This window comes from Polypterus senegalus, chromosome 4 (genome assembly GCF_016835505.1).
Source record: "Polypterus senegalus isolate Bchr_013 chromosome 4, ASM1683550v1, whole genome shotgun sequence".
Lineage (NCBI taxonomy): Eukaryota > Metazoa > Chordata > Cladistia > Polypteriformes > Polypteridae > Polypterus > Polypterus senegalus.
In genome coordinates, this window is record NC_053157.1 from 186,761,316 (window position 1) to 186,785,728 (window position 24,413).

General features: G+C 38.1%; 1 protein-coding gene across 4 annotated transcripts in view; it reads left to right on the forward strand.

Moving 5' to 3' along the window:
* Positions 1-24,413, forward strand: part of LOC120527867 (C-terminal binding protein 1) — a 443,475-nt gene that overhangs the window by 295,669 nt on the left and 123,393 nt on the right. Inside the window, exon 1 of one of the 4 annotated variants that reach the window (XM_039751779.1) lies at positions 14,556-14,791. The exons of 2 other annotated variants lie outside the window; for them this stretch is intronic. In XM_039751779.1, coding sequence (XP_039607713.1) covers positions 14,752-14,791 — 40 coding nt within the window. In that variant the 5' untranslated portion in view covers positions 14,556-14,751. Of the gene's footprint in view, positions 1-14,555; positions 14,792-24,413 lie in introns of those variants that run through there. One more of the 4 variants, XM_039751775.1, reaches the window with a different exon arrangement.

Below are 24,413 nucleotides of genomic sequence, written 5' to 3' on the forward strand. Positions count from 1 at the left end.
ACTCACGCCACAAACAGAGTTGCTTGTTGTATGCAAATGCTCATTTAGACAAGCCAGATTCATTTTGGAACACAAGTCCTTTGGACTGATGAGACACAAATTGAGTTATCTGGTCATAACAAAAAGCACTTTGCATGGAGGAAGAAGAACACCGCATTTCAAGAAAAACACCTGTTACCTACTGTCAAATTTGGTGGCGGTTCATTCATGCTGTGGGGCTGTGTGGCTAGTTCAGGGACTGGGGCCCTTGTTAAAGTCAAGGGTCGGATGAATTAAACCCAATATCAACAAATTCTTCAGGATAATATTCAAGCATCAGTCACAAAGTTGAAGTTACGCAGGGGTTGGATATTCCAACAAGCCAATGACCCAAAATACAGTTCGAAATCTACAAAGGCAGTCATGCAGAGGGAGAAGTACAATGTTCTAGAATGGCCATCACAGTCCCCTGACTTGAATATCATCGAAAATCTATGGGATAATTTGAAGCAGGCTGTCCATGCTCGGCAGCCATCAAATTTAAATTTTAAGATTTTGTATGGAAGAATGGTCAAGAATACCTCCATCCAGAATCCAGACATTCATTAAAGGTTATAGGAGGCGTCTAGAGGCTGTTATATTTGCAAAAGAAGGCTCAACTAAGTATTGATGTAATATTTCTGTTGGGGTGCCCAAATTTATGCACCTGTCTAATTTTGTTATGATGCATATTTTCTGTTAATCCAATAAACTTAATGTTACTGCTGAAATACTACTGTTTCCATAAGGCATGTCATATATTTAAAGGAAGTTGCTACTTTGAAAGCTCAGCAATGATAAACTTTTTCATATGACTGTATCTTTAAATTTATTCGCCAAAATGAATCTTCCTACAGTTCTTAGCTGAATAACTAGACACTTTTTGTTTGTGTAGTGATACACTGAAGTAAAAATAAGAAGCTAATGCAGATTTAGTATGCATTATGTGTTGAAATGTTTACAAGCACAAGCCTTCCTTAAACTGAAGCTGACTCCAGAATCTTCATTTGAAACTTGCTCATTTGATGTTTTCCTTAAGTTGAAGAGCATTGCCAGTTTCCTTTTCAGGACCTTTTAATTCCTTTATTTCTAATGCTAATTAGGTTTGTTGCAAATTAATGTTTTGCTTGATTTGTAATTGTTGTGCCCTTTCTGTCCATGCATGATTTGTTAATGTTCATCGTGTTAACTGAACCGTGTCAAGGTTTTTGATTGAAGGAGGTTCTGCTAAAACAGTACCTAGGGCTGGAGCATGTGTTTTAATTGTTTTGCTTTGAGATTTTCCAGATAATGTGGAATTAGTGTAAGGGTTTTGTTGTTTGCAAAAACAAAAGACTATACTCAAGTGCAACAAAATAAGAAAAATGTCTGTTTGGCTCATGTTTATAGGGGTTGCCTCACTGAAGAATCAAACATGAATGTTTTTTTTTTCCCTGCTCATTCCTTTGAGGCATGCAAGACCATGATGTTGTGGCTCTTCATTTTTTCAAGCTTGTGTGGTAAATTGCCAAGGTTGTTTTTATGGGCTAATTGTAAAAGTCATAGATTCCTGTTGACTGAAACTGAAAGTGCAGGTCTGGTCAGTAGATTACTCTGTTTGGCTGGGTTGCACCATAGGGTACATAATTGGTTTGAAAATGTTTTGTAGGCTGTGGTATGGTACAATTGCAATCTTACTATATAGCGAATGCTGAGACACATAAGTGGCAAATGTCAAACTACTATTTAATTTAAGAAAGGGACAGTGCTTGGTGAAGTTTCAGTATACAGTAGCATTGCGCTTTTTAGTAAAATTCCAGAATGAGCTGCCTAGTAATATAAAACCAAATCAATAGCCTAAAGAATTATGGAGCAAGTTGAAATGATGTGTTGTGGAGGTTTACTGCCAACAAATTATATAACATCCCTTTTTTGTGAACCCTCAACACTCCCAAAAAATATAAGCAGTAAGTATTATTGTTATTCTAATCCAACAATCAATAAATTAAAAATACTTACTCTATATAGGTGTGGCTTTAGACAATACTGGACTTTAAAGCTTTTAATGCTAACATTATGAATGGATGAAGTAAAAGTGAGTCCCATCTATAAGCAGCTGCTTAGCATTGTAAGAAACCCTGAAAGTGAATATACACAGACAGTCTTATTATACAACTGATTAACTAAGCAGCCAAATTTCACTCGTGTCAGGGAAATGCTTTCAGTATTTAAGTTTCTTGAAGTGTGTGAAAAGTTGTGGTAAAGGTGTTACTGAGTTTTATGCAAGACATACTGATGAGAGAGCATTGCTTATGAAGTATCGAGTAATTTCACTTCCCATCCTGATACTGACCTCTATGCGATCCAACCAATCACACTTCTGAAAGATGATGTCCATATTGTTTGTGTCTGATGCACTAAATTACTATTTGATAAATAATTATACACATGCACAAATATCCAAACAATCAATTGACTATTTTGCTGCTCATTTTGCAAAATTCAGTTTGTCTTTATCTGTATTAGTACCTTGTACATATGTATACTGTACACCAATCAGCCACAACATTAAAACCACTGACTGGCAAAGTGAATAACATTGATTATCTTGTTACAATTGCACTTATCTAGGGGTAGAATATATTAGGCAGCAAGTGTACTTTATCTCCTTGTAGGTGAACTGTTTGAAACATGAAAATAGGCCAGTGTAAGGATTTGAGCAACTTTGACAAGTTCTAGATTCTAATGGCTAGATGATTGGGTCAGAGCATCTCCAAAACAGCACAGTACTTGTGGGAAGTTTCCAGTATGAAGTGGTTAGCAACATCCAAAAGTTTTCAATCAAAGGATACCAGTGAATTGGTAACATTGTTCTGGTTGCCCATGGCTCATTTATGTGCTTAAGAACTGAAGGGTAGCCTATTTGGTCTGATCCTGTAGAAGAGCTACTATAGCACAAATTACTGGAAAACTTAATGCTGGTCATGAGAGAGAGAGAGATGTCAATTCATAGTGCAATGCAGCTTGCTGCATAGCCACAGACAAGTTAGAGTGACCATTCTGACCCCTGTCCATTGCCAAAAGTGCCTACAACAGGTACTTGACTGTGGCCTGATCTGAAGAATCACGTTTTCTTTCAGATCACGTGGATAGCTGGGTGCACGTGCATCATTTAGAGAAGAGATGGCAGCAGGATGCACTGTGGGAAGAAGACAAGACAGCAGATGCAGTGTAATGTTTTGGGCAATGTTCTTTTGGAATACTATGGAATCTGGCATTCATTTGGATGTAATTTTGACATGCACCACACTACCTACATGGCAACTTTATTCACTGGTGGCAGTGGCCTCCTTCAGCAGCATAATGTGCCCTGCCACACTGCAAGGATTGTACAGGAATGGTTTGAGGAACAAAGAGTTCAAGGTGTTGACTTGGCCTCCAGATTCCTCAAGTCTCAATTCGATTAAGCATCTGTGGTATATGCTGGTAAAGTCTGATCCATGGATGCCCAACCTCACAACTTACAGAAGCACATAAAGGATCTGCTGCTAGTCTTGGTGCCAGATACAATAGGACAACTTCAGAGGTCTTGTGGAGTTAATGCATCCACAGGTTAGAGCTGTTTTGGTAGCACAAGATGGACTTACACAATATTAAGCAGGCGATTTTAATGTTGTAGCTGATTGGGCTATGCTTGTTTATATATGTATAAACAACATAGAAAAATACAAAAGACACCTGAGCATGTATAAACAAAACTAAAATAAAATTTTAAAAGAAAATCCTTACCAATTGTGTGATGCCTATGTTGACCGCAGCTGGCATCCTCTTGAACCATGGGTAATCAGTAGTCGTGGAACCAGTTCAGTGAGGACTCAAACCAGCAAAAGTTTGTGTAACAAGTGTTCAGTGCCTTTATTAAAATAAACAAATGTGTGGTGCAATTCATATTCAAATTAATAAATAATCAACACAAATATGGTGCACATGGAGATTCAAGGTTTAATAAATTAATAATCCCAAAAAGCAATTAAAACCCTCAGTTTAAAACACAGTCAGGATCTGTCTCCTGTAAAACCAGTCATGAGTTTCAGTGCCTCAGTTGCCTTTGCAGCTCACCTTTTGAGGTCTTATCAGCTGCTGAGGATACCCTCTGGCAGGCACAAGCATGGTCCACCCTTTTACTGGCCTGTGTTATCACTTTTATCCCTCAGCATCCATGAGGACCCTTTGAGCCCTGCTCTCTTTTCCACAGCCGACCCTCTGTGTCCATTGAACTGTTGGAGTGCCTAGTCACCCTAGAACGCAATACACACCTGCAAGTATAATTTAAATATAACACAAAATACCCTACAACATAAAATGCCATGTCATGTATACATAGAATTTTTTTTATTATCTTCTCAAAGCATTTTAATATTAATACATAAATGGGAAAGTAGGAGTATGTTAAACAAGGCAGAAAAAAACAACAAAATGCCAATCAGCCCTTTCTACCGTATAGACAAATAATTGATCATTTTTTGAATAAACAATGAAAGTCTAATTGTGAGTCAGGAATGCCATGTCCATTTAAAGGTCCAGTTTTAAGATCAATCGGGATAAATTCTCTCAGATGGCACTGCCATCAATTGTTAATTCAGATCACCTTACAAAGAAAGAGACAATGACAAGCACTAAAAACTAATTATTTCAAATTTGGGAGCTCTATTTTTAAAGGAATCTAGGGATTTCATCATCTACTGTCCATAATATCATCAAAAGATTCGGAGAATCTGGAGAAATCTCTATACGTAAGCAGCAAGGCCAAATACCAACACTGGATACCCGTGACCTTCGATCCCTCAGGCGGCACTGCATTAAACACCAACATCATTCTGTAAAGGATATTACCACGTGGGCTCAGGAATACTTCAGAAAACCATTGTCAGTTAACAGAGTTCATCGCTACATCTACTAGTGCAAGTTAAAACTCTACCATGCAAAGCGAAAGACATATATCAACAACACCCAGAAACGCTACCGGCTTCTCTGGGCCCGAGCTCATCTGAGATGGACTGACGCAAAGTGGAAAAGTGTGCTGTGGTCTGACGAGTCCACATTTCAAATTGTTTTTGGAAATCATGGACGTCGTGTCCTCCGGGCCAAAGAGGAAAAGGACCATCTGGATTGTTATCAGCGCAAAGTTCAAAAGCCAGCATCTGTGATGGTATGGGGGTGTGTTAGTGCCTATGGCATGGGTAACTTGTACATCTGTTAAGACACCATTAATGCTGAAAGGTACATACAGGTTTTGGAGCAACATATGCTGCCATCCAAGCAACGTCTTTTTCAGGGACGTCCCTGCTTATTTCAGCAGGACAATGCGAAGCCACATTCTGCATGTGTTACAACAGCGTGGCTTCATCGTAAAAGAGTATGGGTACTAGACTGGCCTGCCTGCAGTCCAGACCTGTCTGCCATTGAAAATGTGTGGCGCGTTATGAAGTGCAAAATACGACAACGGAGACCCTGGACTGTTGAGCAACTGAAGTTGTACATCAAGAAAAAATGGGAAAGAATTCCACCTAAACAGCTTCAACAGTTAGTGTCTTTAGTTCCCAAACGCTTGTTGAGTGTTGTTAAAAGAAAAGGTGTTATAACACAGTGATAAACATACCCTTGTCCCAGCTTTTTTGGAATGTGTTGCAGGCATCAAATTCAAAACGAGTGAAGATTTGCAAAACAATAATAAAGTTTATCAGTTTGAAAATTTGATATCTTGTCTTTGTAGTGTATTCAATTGAATATAGGTTGAAAAGGATTTGCAAATCAGTGTATTTTGTTTTTATTTACGTTTTACACAACATGCCAACTTCATTGGAATTGGAGTTGTAGTATGTTTCCCTGGTATGCTATAGGGCATCAGGGAAACTCATATACTGGTTAACTTACAAGCCATAATAATGCTGGTAACATGAGGGATGCCTGTCCCTCTAATGGAAATATGGTGTCCAGGTGTCAGATTTATAAAATTTGCATACGCACAAAAAGATGGTCAAAATGTGTGTATACCGCCTACCACTTTCTACACAGATGTCAGGATTTATAAAAGAAAAGTGATGGGAGAATGTGCATATATTTATGGCCAGTCTGACCCATTTGTAAGCAACATTTCGGAGAAAGAGGGAAATGAAAATACCATTGATAAGTAGGGTAATGCAGCCAAACAAGCTAAATGATGACTCACACCCTTAATAATGCATATCACCAAGCCGTTATCATAATGTGTATTGCTGTGATAAACATTTTAAACCATGAAAGTGATGTACTTTATAGACTCTGTTTTAGATGCCTTTTAAAAGTACCAATGCTGCACTGAAGAATTTACTTGGGTTTTCCTAAGTTTATGTTGGCTACTAGTTGTCACTTCTCTGCATTAAAAATCAATGCAATCATTTTCTGTCAATAATTGCATTAAGCAAAAACACAGGTATGATTCACTCCATTGGTACAGAAAGCTATGATTAACACACCCTGTTCATAGTCCAATGGTTTAACACAACATGGCTTGTTTGGCACTAATTGAAGAATATGCAAATGGTCATACAGAAAGGGAATGAGTTTTTAGGCACTGGCAAGAGTTCTTTTTTGATTATAATGATGACTAGCTTGTAAATATTTTACATAGCAAAGAAAATTGTGAGTCTGAAATTGTAATTTAAACTGGTAAAATAATTAAAATGTGCATCGTCTTTCTATCAGAGGATTTTGTGTCTGTTGATTTTTATAAGTTTAATTAACAGAAGCGCTTGACATGGCCTTCAAAAAATTAAATAAATGTATGGTAGTGATTATTTTTCATAATATTACTTGAAACCAACCTGTCTGACAGGGAAGTGATTATGTAATCTGTGTTTATTTTTTCCTGGCTCTGATAAAAGTGAAAGCCTTCTGAAATAATACATCATGAAGAAGCAAACTTGGAAAAAAATCTTTTGTTTACTGATTTTGTTCGTATGTGCGTGGGCTCAATGTTTAAAAAACAGACAAACAAATCGTGCCAGACAAATTTGCATACCCAAGATCACATTGTGGCAAACAAATTTGCATACCCATTATGCACATCTGCATAAGTAGTTTACCTCAACTTTAATAAATAAATAAATTGTTTACTTCTCATTTACTGACTTTGCTGTTTTGCACAGGCTTTATGTTTAAACAAATAGGCAAACAGACTGTGCCAGGTCAATTTGCATACCCATGGCCCCCTGCGAGACAGACCATGAAACTGAAAGTGGCACACAAATTTGAATATCCATGATACACTTCAAAGTACCTCTGCATTTTTAGGATTGAGCTGGTGTAAAGTACTGTCCATGTCACGATGCCTACTATGACCTTTATGTAGATATGTTATGAAACCCTGCCAATTAGAGCTGAGCTAGAATCTGAATAGCAAGAATGCCCATGGCTCTAAAGAAATTTTGTTTTAGATGGGCTACTGTTCTTCAGAAAATGAATTACTATGTAACTGTAAGAATATTTTTAAACCATGGAGATTGTCTTCAAAAAGACACTATAATGTTGAATATTGTGTGTGTGTATATACAGTATACACTGTGTGCACTATTATTAGGCAAGTTGTATTTCTGAGGATTCATTTTAATATGGAACAAATACAGTGCTATCAGTCAATGCAAAATGTTAATAAACCTGAAACCTGAATGTTTTACAAAGGAAACGTGAGTGTGAACATTCTCAGGGGAATACATATGTGTGCACAATTATTAGGCAAGTATTAGTGTGCAGAATTATTACGCAACTAAAGGAAAAACTAAAATTTTCCCACTTCAATTGTTTACTTTCATCTGTTAAAATGAGAATAATAAGCAACTCAAAATGTACAAAGAAACATTTGACATTTCCAAAAAAAAAAAACAGTGACACTTCTTTTCAATAACAATCATAAGCCTTCCATTCACAGCCACCCAGACACTGTGTCGAGAAGTGTACTATTTTCCTTTCATCTTAAATCTTCCATTTAAGAAGGGCCCACAAGTTCTGAATAGAGTTTAGGTCAGGTGAGGAATGGAGCTATGTCATTATTCTTTGAACTTTAAGGCCTTTACACAGTGGAATACTTTGATGCATGTGATGGAGCATTGCCCTGATAAAAATCATGGTCGTCTTGAAAGATGCAGACTTCTTCCTGTACCGCTGCTTGAAGAAAGTGTGCTAAAAAATGGCAGTAGGTTTGGGAGTTAATTTTGAGTCCATCTTCAACCCAAAAAGGACCAACTAGCTCATCTTTTATAATACCAGCCCATACCAGTACCTCACCTCCACCTTGCTGGCATCCGAGTCGAAGTAGAGCTCTGTGCCCATTACTGAACCAGCCACGGGCCCATCCATCTGGTCTGTCAAGAGTCACTCTCATCTCATCAGTCCATAAAACCTTTGAAAAATCTGTCTTCAGATATTTCATGGCCCAGTCTTGACTTTTCAACTTATGTGTCTTGTTCAGGGGTGGTCGGGTTTCAGCCCTCCTTACCTTGGCCATGTCTCTGAGCACTGAACACCTTGTACTTCTGGGCACTCTAAGTTGCAGTTCTGGAATATGACAGCACAGGAGGATAATGGATTCCTGGTAGCTTCACGTTTGATCCTTCTTAAATCTTTGTCAGTTAATTTGCATGTTTTTTTCTCGACACGTTTCTTGTGACTCTGTAGACTATTTGTAACAAAACATTTGATGGTTCTGTGATCACACTGGGTGGCACGGTGGCGCAGTGGTAGCACTGCTGCCTCGCAGTTAGGAGACCCGGGTTCGCTTCCCAGGTCCTCCCTGCATGGAGTTTGCATGTTCTCCCCGTGTCTGCGTGGGTTTCCTCCGGGTGCTCCGGTTTCCTCCCACAATCCAAAGACATGCAGGTTAGGTGGACTGGCGATTCTAAATTGGCCCTAGTGTGTGCTTGGTGTGTGGGTGTATTTGTGTGTGTCCTGTGGTGGGTTGGCACCCTGCCCAGGATTGGTTCCTGCCATGTGCCCTGTGTTGGCTGGGATTGGCTCCAGTAGACCCTCGTGACCCTGTATTCGGATTCAGCGGGTTAGAAGATGGATGGATGGTGATCACGCCACAATATCTTAGCAATTTCAAGAGTGCTGCATCCCTCTGAAAGACTTTTCAGAATCAGTTAAATCTCATTTTGGCCCATTTTGCCCGAGGAAAACAAGCTGCCTAATAATCATGCACACCTTGATATAGGGTGTTGATCTCCTTAGGCCACACCCTCTGTAACTCCACAAGTACACATCACCTGATGTGCTTAAATCCAATAAGCATTCAAGTCAATACAGCTTGGAGTTGGAATAATAAAAATGATAATATGGTCAAAATAATCACTTTCCTAAAAATTTTGCACACAGTATATATATATATATATATATATATATATATATATATATATATATATATATATATATATATATATACTCACCTAAAGGATTATTAGGAACACCATACTAATACGGTGTTTGACCCCCTTTCGCCTTCAGAACTGCCTTAATTCTACATGGCATTGATTCAACAAGGTGCTGAAAGCATTCTTTAGAAATAGGATAGTATCTTGCAGTTGATGGAGATTTGTGGGATGCACATCCAGGGCATGAAGCTCCCGTTCCACCACATCCCAAAGATGCTCTATTGGGTTGAGATCTGGTGACTGCCATTTTAGTACAGTGAACTCATTGTCATGTTCAAGAAACCAATTTGAAATGATTCAAGCTTTGTGACATGGTGCATTATCCTGCTGGAAGTAGCCATCAGAGGATGGGTACATGGTGGTCATGAAGGGATGGACATGGTCAGAAACAATGCTCAGGAAGCCCATGGAATTTAAACGGTGCCCAATTGGCACTAAGGGGCCTAAAGTGTGCCAAGAAAACATCCCCCACACCATTACACCACCACCACCAGCCTGCACAGTGGTAACAAGGCATGATGGATCCATGGTCTCATTCTGCTTACGCCAAATTCTGACTCTACCATTTGAATGTCTCAACAGAAATCGAGACTCATCAGACCAGGCAACATTTTTCCAGTCTTCAACTGTCCAATTTTGATGAGCTCGTGCAAATTGTAGCCACTTTTTCCTATTTGTAGTGGAGTTGAGTGGTACCCGGTGGGGTCTTCTGCTGTTGTAGCCCATCCGCCTCAAGGTTGGGCGTGTTGTGGCTTCACAAATGCTTTGCTGCATACCTCGGTTGTAACGAGTGGTCATTTCAGTCAAAGTTGCTCTTCTATCAGCTTGAATCAGTCGGCCCATTCTCCTCTGACCTCTAGCATCAACAAGGCATTTTCGCCCACAGGACTGCCGCATACTGGATGTTTTTCCCTTTTCACACCATTCTTTGTAAACCCTAGAAATGGTTGTGCGTGAAAATCCCAGTTAACTGAGCAGATTGTGAAATACTCAGACCGGCCCGTCTGGCACCAACAACCATGCCACGCTCAAAATTGCTTAAATCACCTTTCTTTCCCATTCTGACATTCAGTTTGGAGTTCAGGAGATTGTCTTGACCAGGACCACACCCCTAAATGCATTGAAGCAACTGCCATGTGATTGGTTGATTAGATAATTGCATTAATAAGAAATTGAACAGGTGTTTCTAATAATCCTTTAGGTGAGTGTATATATGTACACTATTACTAATCTATAGTGCTGGGAGGATGTTTTGACAGCTTGTGCACAGAATAATAATACAGCAGTAAACCACAAATCACCCAAATACCATATGAGGCAAGGCTGCAGAATCTCAGAAATGTGCTGATGCTGTTTTCATTTGCTCAGTCCTAAAATCCACTGCATATGTTGTACTCATGGTTAAGTCATTTTCAAACCTACCAATAAAGTAAAAACAGATAGTGATTTAATAAAGTTATATCCGCTTATTCAATACTAATACATTTTTCAGTTATGCAGTTTAGGACATGAAGGAGGCCAAAGTAAGCATAACTTCCCTTGGCCAAGTGTGACTTTAGATATCATAAAATCTTCAGTATCAGGAAGTTAAATTGTAATGTATCAGTCTAGTCTTTAAAAAAATACATGTTTATTTACTGGATCTGCTCAGTCCAGTCTTAGCATTTACACACTCACAATGGGCCAATTCAGAATGGTCAGTTAACCTAAACAGTATGTCTTTGGAATGTGTATGAGGGACACACATCAGAATACATAAAAGACAACATGCCAACTGTGCTTGTGACCACAGTTGGCCTTCGCTGGTCTTACCTCCGAGCTCCTCATAAGACATTATTACTGAAGTTCTCACCAAATGTATTAAAAGCCATCTCCTCGTTCAGAGTCATTGAGGCCTTCTGGCTGCTCAAACTGCATTATTAAATTATCATTATAACAAGGACCATGTCACTCCTTTAAGAGGTCTGGCAGCAGGCGGGCGGCTTCAGGGGCTTTACCTTTTAAGATAACTAAAGGAGTTGGAGAAATGCCAAGAACTGATAAAGGAGAGATGACTATGTAGGCAAAGAAAGACTGACCCTGGCAGCAGTAGCGATTCTGGGGCTTAGCTGGGAAGTGAACTCAGGATGAGGGCTAAAGCCACCCCGATCCTACAGGCTCATTGAGTTTAAAGCTGGTGGAAAGATGGGACAGAGTACACAAAACATACATATTGACAGACTAGGGGATGGAATGGGGTGATTAATGCTGCTCTGGCAAGCAAGTGGCTAAGCCTACCCTCCTCAGAGATGGTGTCAAAAGCCTATATAGTTAGAGCCAGAGTTGTTACAGATTTTTTTGTTTATTTATTTAGTATTTTGATTCCTCTCGTTATTCACCCATCTATGGTATGTATTACATTAAAATTATATATTTTGGCCTCCATGGTCGTCTTCTGTATAAAACGGGTTCTGCAATAATGATCTGTTTTTATGCCGCTTGAATATTAAGTATTTGATGTAATTATCCATATCTAAACTCTACAGAAGCACCTACGTTCAGCATATTTTTGTGTTACCACATTTTTGGCTACTGCCTCTGTCAGAGTGTACAAAGATTTGCACCATGTCTACTTCAAATGACACTTGTCTGAGATTTCAATTGGTGAACTTAAACTCATGTACTCTGGCCAGGCAAGAGGTACAGGTGGTTTTGCAGTGTGCTGGTGATTACTGCCTAACTTTGTCAAAGTTTGTTCCATTTGTGAAAGACCATCTCTTTGAGGCATAGGAGATAAAGTGTGTCTGAAGGATGGATCATTTTACTTAGGATTTGACTATGAAGATCAAAACTGGGAGTGATATACACTATCCAGTAAATCTTACCTGACATGTTTAAAAGTCGTCTGTCTCTCCACCCTGAAAACAATCATCCTTCCCTGTGTGGAATAACTACGTATTTTAAAGAGATTCAGCCATAACGATGTCCAAGGTTTCAAAATGTTGTAATTTTTAAAATACTAATAGAATTCAGCTTTTGTTTCAAAAATGAGGTGTGTGATATTGAGATTGCATATGGTTCAACAGGAGCTGCAAAATAAGAAGAAATCGGTTAATTTTGCTATGCTAGTGAACTTGTAAAACCTATGCTGTTTTTTCTTTAACACTAGAATCCTGAACAACACTGATGGCCAAATCTGAACTGTTATTTTCGTTAGAAGCTGCAACATCAAAGTACTGTATTGTTAAAGAGTATATTGGTTACATCAAATATAAGTGATGGACATTTGCATTATTCCCTGCATCATATGCTGGGCTAATTGTTCTTTTTGCTTTTTTATATCCTCATGTTTATTTTATATTTTCCTTTTATGTCATACTCAACCACTGTTTCTACAACCTTTATTGATATTGGCATATATTCTTTAATTTTACAGGTCAAATTTTTCATTAGTCATTAAACATAGTTATCAGCACAAACTGCTAAATGCAGTAGGTTATACTTCATCTCCGCTGATGTGCACCTGTTTACTCCGCTATCCATAAAAAATATTATTGCAAAAAACAGAGCTAATTAAAATAATGAAAACAGAGAGGACAGTAATAATGCTTTGAGTTCAGACTTGTCATTTACATGACATAGTTGAAAGTAATTGATGACCCTGCTGCCTCCCTCATCTCATTGAAGTGTTAATAGGGCATGGATTTCATACATGATGCAAACAACAAAATTCCTCAAGTCTGATATGTATTTGTACAGTATATAAGGTAGGTCCAGGTTTGCTGGATGCCTACGTTTATAGTGATATTAGGTAATAAAAGTGTTTAAGATTTTGCAAGTAAGGTGCTTAAAATGCCAAAGGTGGATATATCAGTCAGCATTGGGAAACAAAGCTTACGGTATGGTATGGCTAAGATTAAAAAGTGGCCAAAGTTTTTCATATAAGTGTGATTAATAGATGTGGGTATGGGTTCTACATGCAATAAAGGGATGGTAGTCTTATGTAGAAATAAGAAAGAGGAAGTTTGATTGGCACAGATGAGATCTGTGCATGCTGTGTTGACTTCAACATTTAACATCGTGGGAACAAGTGAGTAAGATATGACTTTTACAATGTTCTAGAAACAATACAGCATGTGCTATTAGTATGTCACATCCATTCAGTACAGTGAGCAAGTATGATTAGTCATGTAAAGGGCAGCATCGCATGAGTGCTCAAAGTAAGAGATATTCTGGAATTAAAGAAATTGGCAAAGAAAACATGAGCTTTTTTTAATTTACAGTATTTATTAAAAGAGGAATGAATGGTAAAATCTGATGCTTGTAATTACACTGGGGGTAAGGATAAGCCTTTATATGGATGTGATCACAGAGAAAAGCTGAACAGTTTCATAATTAGTCCCCAAGACCTTCAAGTAACAGGAACCAGGCCTAAATTGACGCCCCATACTTCTAAAAGTGGAATAAGTAGTTTAGTTGTGGTTTTTACAATGCTCATCACAGTTTTAATTTGTTTAGATAAATGTATAATTTTACTATGTCTGTCAAAGAATTTAAATTTTTGTTGAATCATAAGAAATAAATCTAGCCAAATACAATTCAGATTTCAAAATGGCATTTAGTGGAAAATGGACAAAAGGCCTGACATTGCTAAAATTAACTGAAATAATGAAGCATGTGTCCTATGAAATGCATAAAAATCATTGTGGTCTGCTGTGTGCATGGACAACTGCAGCACTGAAACAGTTTAAATTTTACAGTATGTATGGTATCCGAAGGACATATACAACTAAAAATTGTTTAATGCATTCATTTGTTATATGCATGTATGCTGTAATGCCATACAAATGTTGCCAAACGGATGTGCATTCTATATTTAGAATATAATAAGTGAAGTATATAAGGATTGTGAATTTGAGATGATTTATGCAGATATGCTTTCATCTGCTGTTTAAAAGCTCTCGCTTGTGGGTAATCTTTGTTTTTCGTTCTCCCTCCCCTTTCTTTCTCTCTCACTCTCTTTTTTTGACCAAAAGCTTTTTTTGCTAGCAAACAAAAGATCAATTTTGTGTGGCCCAAGCTCCACCCCGGCTCGCTTGCTCGCTCTCTCTCTCTGCCTGTTACAGTTACACAGTTTGTGTGTGTGCGGCTTGTCTTGGGAGAGGGAGGGACAGAATGTATGTGTGTTCGTGCGCGTTACTTAAGGGAGAAAAAAATTGAAGTTGCCGCCATATGCCAAGGATTTTTTTTCATGACTTGGTGAACTGCACAGTTTTCCAGGGGGGTTGACAAAACGGAATAGGGCACCTAGATGGGGAGCTCTCATCTGCTGAACAAAGGCCTGCCATTAGGTAAGCCTTTTCACTTTTCCTTTCTGTTTGATGTTGTAATCGGGTCCCTTGCTGCTGCTGCTGTTGTATGAGGAGGGCATGTTGAAAGTTATTTGTATTTTTGTTACACAGTGTCCCAGTTGTGGCCTCCCTCCCCCGCCCCGCATAGAACAGGCGATATTCTTAACGATTGCGGCGGGCTGTGTACGATTCGTGAGGCGTGATGATTCTCGCACACGGGACTTGCCTGTCTCCGAGCCCGTATTATCCTTGGGAACTTGACGGTTCACCGCTTCTGGGTCCGTACAGCTCTGCATAAAGGCTGAACGTGGATTCGGAATATTCATATCTTATCGCGAGTCCTGTCTCTGGACAGTTTTTAGAGGACAAAATCTGCGTACGTTCTGTGCTTGAGCATCGGATTCGGTGACAGAAAAAGTCCTCGTTTCATTTGGATGACAAAAACCAGAGCGAGAAAACAAAGCAGATACGCGTCGGCTGCTGTCTACCGCTTCTCCCAAACAATGCTCATACACACAAGTGCCGGAGCGGCCCGTGGCGCTCGCGGTCGTCAGTTACTGGACTAGTAATGCGCGCTTGTATTTTTGACATGCCTCTCTTTTTTGTTTTAATCTGTTTAAAAATGCTGGGCACAGTAAGCGACGTCCTTACTCAATTATGTGTCAAACAGGAAGCATTTATACATTACATTTTTTCTCTCTCTCATTTTACACGATAATTTTACACGTCACCAGAGGTGAATGCGCAATTACTTCTGGTAATTCCCCTCCTCCCTTTCGCCCCCGACCCCTCCCCGTGAAAGACTTAACAAACCACAAACCATCGATGCCTCTTGAGTTTGTTTTTGGTAAGCAAGTTTCATCTGACAATTGACGTGCTTATTCGTCGCCTTTTGAAGCAGCCAAAAGGCCTCCACAGGGGCTTGCGTCTGATCTGCTGTGCCGCAGTCGACCTTCAAGTAAACATCTGTACGCAACTTTGTTTAATTATATTCTGTACCTGGTTTGAAGATTCCCCAACAATTTTTAGCTAAGCAATGTGTGCACATCAAGTGTGAGTGGATAATGGGGTGTGTGCATTATCCCCGAAAGAGAAGTTGCACAGATACGGTAGTAACGACATAACTACGTAGAAAACACTTAAGATGAAAGATATAAATAAATATCGTAATATTAAAATGAGTTGTGTCTATTCAAAGGGCATTTTGTAAAGACGAAAATAGCTTGTAAAAGAAGAAAAACTCCGATGGGGCTTCTCGCAGCGCTGTTGTACAATTATTAGCCTTGAGATAAAAGTGTTCTACAGACTGACAGCTGTGCCAGGACGTATTGTTCACGGTAGCCAGCAGCTTACCCAACATTCATTTCTTTATTGTTAGTATGTGTATAGTATGTATTTTTCTGACCTACTCCTCCAGTTCAGAGTCATGAGAACCCAGAGGTTATCCAGCAGCACTCGTCATAAGGACGAACAAACCCCGGACAGGATGTCAACCTAATACAGGGAGTCATCATAAACACATAGATTTTCTGGTGACTCTAGGTTAACCAACGTGCATGTGTCTGTGATGTCACGAGGAAAGACTCACACTGATATGGAGAATCTGCACTTATTGCATTGGCAATGTCATGCCCTCCTGTTTGTGCATTCCTTTCTCAATCTGAACTATTTATATTCATGTGTGGTTTTACTTTATGGTATCTGGTACCATTAGCCTTCTAGTTTAGTATTGGTGTATTTACAAATAACACATACAAACACAGTTTGTACTATATATGTTCATGCAGTATTACAAATAACACATACACACACTGTACTATATATGTTCATGCAGTATCTTTAAATCTGATGCCGACTGGGGAAAAAAGACATTCAGAACCACAGTAAAATTCAGAAATAGACAAAAAATAAGTGAAAGGGCATTTTTTTTATGTATGCAACTGCTTAAAAATATATGCAATATAATAATCATCATAAAATATTTCACTTTTGGGTTCCTTTATGAGCATTAAACAAATTTAAAACTTTCTTATACCATATTTGCTTTGGGCATCCTTCAGCATCTTTAACCAAACTGCTTAAATTTCACTTTGATGCAACCTTTTTATTATATATATAGGCTATCACTAATAATATTTATTTTTTGTTTTGAAGAATTTTTGTTGTTAATTATCTTTTGCCTTGCTTGTTGTTGTGAACTAAAAAAAATGTTAAGATGATACTCTTCAAAACTCAGTTTCTCAGAAGCAAATGTACTCCTGGAATATTTAAACTTAAAATAGTTCAAAGGTTAAAAACCATTATAAAACTAACATTCCATAATGGGATCCTGAGTCGAATATATCAACTCGAATGTTTCACCATAAACCTTACCTCAATGAAAATTACTGAGTGAAACACAGTCATGTTATATAGTTCATGTGCTTTTTTTCCTTAATTACTGTAGTACCTAAACGGTTGCAGCATGAACAGCCCAAAACAAGATTTTACCTTTGTTAAAACAGTGGGTATAATTTCAAACACAAACAAGTTTCTCTTACACACTGTTAGATCAATTCAATTATTGTACCTAAATGCAAGGTTTTATAAATTTTACAAGGAAAGATATCTGCCAAAGAAATGATGTATTCTTTTTTTTTTAAAGTGTGCATTTATATATTTTTATCATTTATTTAACTCATGCTTTTATCTAAGAGAGGATGGAGATGAAATACAACTGTCAAGTCAGTCAGTCAGTTCCAGACTCCTTTAATATGAGGAAGTGGTTCAGGCGGGCAGGAGGGGTAATTATAATTGTATATATGCTATATAATATTATTGATTTATGTATACTGTATGTGTGCCTGTTTGTGTGTTTATTTATATATATATATATATATATATATATATATATATATATATATATATATATATATATATATATTTTTTTTTTTTTTAATTTCGCTACCAATAAGTTAAGTGACCTGCTCAGGGTCACATAGTAATATATTCTAAGTAATCAAACAGGGTAGACATCCATCCATTATCCAACTCGCTACATCCTAACCACAGGGTCACGGGAGTCTGCTGGAGCCAATCCCAGCCAACACAGGGCGCAAGGCAGGAAACAAACCCCAGGCAGGGCGCCAGCCCACCGCAGGGACAGGTATCCTTGAGGTTTAAAGTTCATATGGTCTACGTAGTTCATCTCTGATACAGATACAGTAACTAGTATATGGATTTAGATGTAAATATACAGACATACACGTAATGACAGGCACATTATGTTATGCATGCTATGATGATTGCTTTTATGTTTATATATTTAGATTTACACTTTTGTCCAAACCTCCTTAAAAATCAGAAGCACTCAATGTTTACATGGTCCAATAGCTGAGGTTCATGTTACAAGTCAGTGGTGTGGACTGAAATGCAGCCTCTTGGTCTGTAGTTCTGTATTTTGGTCACTAAGCAAACCGCCTATAGCATTTTATATTTTGAATGAAAATATTAATTTTATTGCAAACTAATGGCATAATCTGCATGTCATTTAAATACTGTGCTTTTCAATGATCAACATGGCCCCACTGTCCTGGAATGCCATTTTCTTAACATAAAAATATTCTGTGATATAGATTGAATTTTTCTTTCAAACTCTTTCTCTTGAATCCTGCATGAACCTGCGGGAAAAAATTATAAAAGCATGCATTATAGCTGACATCCAGTTTTCTGTGTTTGAGTAGCAGAATTATTTGTTGGTACTCAGTCATCATAAGTAGATGGATGTATTTTCAGTGTACGACTGTATATCCATTATTTAAATCCTCTTAGAACTTATTGTTCTAAAGAAAGGCATGTGAAAAAAGAGAAGTACTTTATGGGCAAATGTCCACTTAAATTTGGAAGACATAAAGCTGGAAATCCTGGTTCTAACACACATATTGACAAATCAGTGCTTGTATAAAATTACCTTTTAGGGCCTCTTTACTTAAGTACTCTAGTCCAAGTGATAGTTAACATTTTGTCTAACATGTTAACAGGCCTCTGTTGTGTAACAACACTGATATTTGATGGAATAGGGTAATTGATACTAAGTTTCTGCGGATTTACTTTTTTATATATGTAACAAAACATAGTTGATGCAAAGCTGTTTCCAATTCAAAGAACTTCTTTTTACTCATTTCTGTTGTTGTTTAATTATTGTTCATTGATACCAGTATTCATAATTAGAGTTTTTTAACAGATGAAAAAGTGAGTAATAGTCTTAGCTCTGAAGCACATTATTATTTCCTAGGTCCTGCCTCCAACAACCCTACACTGGGCTAAGCAGGTTTAGGAAATACATGGCTAGATTGCACATCTGGTTGAAACTGATGAAAAACATATGAATGTCTATTAGTTTGTTAATCTATATTTTAGTAGATAAATAGGCATATAGATACCTATGCAATTGCCACAGTTTCAGCCAGTACAACTCCCTTTTGGATTTAAAGTTAGTTTGGGCAAATTTGGGTAATGGGTGGATTGATGCTTTATTTATAATTTTGTGTACACTTTTTAAGTCTGTCTTTATAAAAAAATGATTTGAAGTTTACTGTATGTACTAAAAGAACAGGCACTTTGCTTTAATGTTGAAAACAGTTAAAAAATGAATAACCACAATGCCAGTAGACTGCAAAGGATACTTGTTTGCTCAGTGGGCATTCCATTTTGATAAATGGTGTAATCTGCCCCCTTAGAAAGACTACAACAGCTCTTTTAGAAGTATGAGTAGTTGTAGTTGATAGTCATTGAATTATACTTAATTTTATGTGCTTTTATACTCTGGAAAGTTGCAGTGAAATAAAACTATGTTTAGTATTTAGGAGGGTCCTGTACTTTTAAACAATGTTTTTAAAGCAGTCACTTAGTACTATAATCAAAGTTTTTTTTAGTATTTGCACCATTAGAGCAGGTATAAAGGGTAGAAAATGTAACATTTTTTTGAGCTTTTCACGGTTATGCACAAAAGTTTTTTAATATGAAGATCCATGACTTACCTATCAGGATAAAGATGATACAGGGCAAATAACCAAAAATAATTAAATATTTTAATGAAGAAGACAACGAACAATCAAAACAACATCAGTGTCTCCATGTTGAACCCAGTTGCGGCGGAGAAATTGAAGAAAGTCAAAATCTTACTGTTTTCTAGTGCTAATGAACCTTTGGAAAGCAAAATCATAGATCTGAATAACAGCCATGGAGTACTCCAAATACTACTAATGATGTATTTTTTAGAACTCAACAGTAGTTCATGTTTTGGGTGAAAGAACATAGTAAACCATTACATGTTTTTGTTTGTCCTTGCACTGCACATACTGTTCTAATCATAATACTATTCATATCATCTGTGTCCATTTTGTACCAGATGGCATTATCATCATCATCATCAGTATGTGATAAATGTTGTGCACAAAACTGATCAAACATTCCAAGATTAAAATGCACTATTTAAATAAGTTTCCCTACCTGTGGTGGTCTTGTGTAGATGTTATTTATGTTCAAGTTGCACCATTCCTTTCACTACTTTTTATTAGAATATCCCATAACTCTACAACCATAAGTGCATTCCATTTGGCCTGATTGCTGAATTAAATCATACAAGTATAACATTGTAATAAAATTTGGAGCATATGAACAGTTTTATCAGAAAATGAAATATTTTAAAGATGTGTGAATAAGGCTGCCTTTAAGATATGTTGGTGTAGAAAATGGTATTGGATGGTAATAAAATTTTCATTTCTGTGTCTATACCAGCTTTTGGACCTCACTACCGGTACCAGAATGATTTCAAAGCAAATAACAAAAAACTCTTTGAATAGCACAGTAACATTACACTGTTTACTACACTAGCCTGCCAGATGTAGAAGATACTGAATGGGTGATTTGCTGTGTCATTTCATGAAATGTACAACTTGGAAACATAAGTGTACATTGATGACATAAGTAACTCTTTTCATCTATTCCCGTGTAGTAGGGTGTTGTAATGTAAAGTACCTGCCTGAAGAAGGGGCCTGAGCTGCCTTGAAAGCTTGCATGTTGTAAACTGTTCAGTTAGCCAATAAAAGGTGTCATTTTGCTTGACTTCTCATTGCAACTAGTCCCACAATAGCCAGACGATAATAATATATATGTCTGGAGACACCCATGAGTGAATTTTTGCTTAAAACTGGGTGGGAACAATTTAGATGGCTCACTGACCACAATTATAAACCAATCCAAAGCCGTATGAAGGCAGCGCTTAAAGTAGGGATGGTGATTTTGAACTGCAAAGATCAGAGGTGCTCCCGTTAGCCTGGTCTGAAAGACTGCATGCTTCAGTTTATGGTGAACCTTGAACAGTCAAAGTCTCCTAAAAAAAAAATAAACTAACTCTATTAGGTATATAAACTGTGTCACATGTGCAGAGAGAGAATAACCTGATTTCAAAATACTGTACAATACAGAAAGGCATCAATGAAAGAATGGTAAGCATGAACAAGTTGTCACAGGTGCTATTTCTGCTCTCTGTTGTTCAGTGTTGCAACAGTAGTGTAGGACTCAATGTAAGCTTGATAGAATCAACAGCTATATTCATGAAAATATGAATAGCAAAATATGCACTTTTAAATAATTAATGTTTCACACTCTGTTAAAAGGACTGAAATTAAAAGAGCTGATAACAAAGAGCCACAGGAAATGCAGATTTCAGTACTTAAAACACCCGAATCGACAAATCTGCCTAATAACAGTAGATGCACAGATGGGTCTGCAGAACATCTACCTTTTTACAGAACGTCTAAACACATAACTTAAGAAGTTTAACATTACTTTCTAATTGGAAAGTATTTTAACATGTTGTGCACGCATAGACTGCAGGTAGTCCCCAGGTTACAGACATCCGACATACGACTTATGAATGGGGCCTCAGTAACTGCCGCTCCGTCATCTTCGGCCTGGGGACTGGGTGACTGGAGGGTGGCGATTTCGCTTCTCGTGCAGTCTAGTGTCCCTCGGGCAGCTCCCGGCGGCAAGCGGTGACCTGTGGTCCATAGTCACCGGGGTCACAGCTATCGCTTCTGTGCAGGACGGAGGCTTGATGGGGCGGATCGCTGCCGGCCCACTACGCCACCGCAGCTACTGCTTCTGTCTGGACACAGGTTAGATGGAGCAGAGATAAGCATTTCACTGCCCGCCCATCACACACGGCTGCCCTGTTCGTTCTCGGTGCGCGGCTGGTAATGCTGTAAGCGGTAACCCCGTTGTGGCTGAATGGAGCCCAGTGAGGGGGAACGGGCGGTGGGGGGTAGCATTATAGTGTGTCTTGGATGGCTGCCTGTTGAAAGGGGGCGGTGGTGGGCGATTCACTGCCTGCCTTTGGCCGCACCGTGTTCGTTCTCGGTGGGCGGACGCTGCAGGCAGCATACTTTAGTGGAGGCGACTGTGTGGTGGGCGAGTGATGAACCCCCCCCTCACTGCCCCCATTCATTCTCAATAGCAAGCCTGCTTGTACTATTACACACATAGCGGGAAGTTGTCTCTTGTTCAGTACACCAGACGTGTTGATGATGGGTGCCTTCCTGCTGTGATAGCGTGTACAATGCTGTGCAGAAGAGCTCATCTTATGTCTTCACCCTTCAAGAATGTCTTAGAAACACAAATCTGATGCAAGTGCTGGTGATACAGTAAAGAAGAGAAAAATCATCACCATTGAAAATAAAATAAATAAATAAAAGAAATAATAAAACGGTCAGAGAGAGGTGAAACTCCCATCATTCATTGGCAGAGCACTTGGTTACAGTCGGTCAACAATAGCATTTATTAAAATAATGTACCTGTTCCGACTTACATACAAATTTAAGTTAAATACAAACCTACAGTCCCTATCTCGTACTTAACCTGGGGACTGCTTGTATAATGCTTCTCAAAACTCTTTTTTTTGCTGCTGTTATTGTCATATAGTGATGCAAGATTTAAAATGACAGAAAGATATCCTCCTAGACACAGGCACTTTTTAAACATTTGAAGCTTGGTAGCCGCAGCAGTCTATTTATGTGTGTTGGTCTGTCTGTCTGTCTCCATTGTCGCAATGCTCGTTACAACACACAAATGAATTAAGTTTCATTTACCTTGTCCTACAGAGTTCCTGAATGGATAGCAGAAATTTTAGCTTTTTATTTTCATTCTGCGTCAAGTCTTTTGTTCAGTTACTTTTACTATATCCCTAAAATCCCGGCAGCAGTTTTAAACACACAGACTGGAGAAATTTGTGATGGTTGTTTTAGGAAGAAGCCCTGTGGATACAGCCTTTGAGAGCAGGATTTTGCCACTATTCACTACAGTTTTTTAACAGATCGTACACAAATGTGTATTCTGGTTTGAGAATCACGTTCTGCACAACTACTTTTTGACAGAGCTTGCTACCGCTCAGAAATAGCCTGAAATATTCAGCAACTTGTTGATCACATGTGATGGCTTGAATGTTCCAACAATGTTGCTGTCACAGATTTTCAACATTTTAGTGTTAGGTTTTGGACATTAATCTTTCAATGTCTGAAGGCATGCTCCATTACAAACTCCATTACTTGCCATATTAAGTCACAGAAAGGGCATGAGAGAAATATATAAAATAAGATTCTCATCATTAACCGATATGGCTCCTAATAGAAAATAAGACCTTTTATACTGGAGGTTGTGAAAATGCACCTCATTATTAGCCCAAAGACTGCTGAGTGTGAACACTCTTTCAAGCCTAAACCTCATTTTTACTAACGTGAGGACCTGCATAATGGTCCAAGTATGACAAAGTTTACTGCAGCTGTATACATAGGTCACTTGCTGTTGTTAACTAAAGGTGTATATAACACTATAAAAGATATACTGCACTTCAGAATAACCCTGAAGGTCACACAGATGTTCCTTTTGACAGAGGAGCTAGTTACTGAGCTCTAAATTGTGCCTGAAAACAAAATTAGAAAATGTAGTATAAATGCAGTATTTCAGTTCACTTTTGATAATATATTTTTGTGTAGATTGGTAAAAGATCATCTTGACATAATCCTTTAAAAATCATGTTTTTAAAAATATTTGTCTTCCATAATGTTGACTGTGATTATATTGTGGTTGAAGAATTTTATGAAATTACGTATAACAAAAATAAAAAAAAAAACCTTGCTATAAAAAGATGCAGGTATCCCTCCACCCCATATATAATGCTGCGGACTACCGTATGCATTTGCAATTTTGTCCACCCGTGGATCCAATGTGTAGCAGAATAGTCTGTACAAAAGGCAGGGGCCTAATCAATTTGAGCTTATGCCATACATATTGGGGTACCTTTCTTAAAGAGGAATAATTTAAAAGATTGATTGATATTGTGAGTTGTTTTCAGCTCAGCTCAGTAATTTGCTTAGGGAGACACCTTCCCTCTTACATACAAGTGTTTCCAGTGACTATTGAAACAGTGGGAATCAATCCCTGGTTTATAGATTACATTGCCACATTTTCTGCTTCTTTGATAAAGGCACAAGAAGATCACAGTATGAACAGTAACATGGTATTGCTTAATATGGACTGCTACATAATCAAATTCACCATTTAACAAGGCTTAATAGCAAAAGAG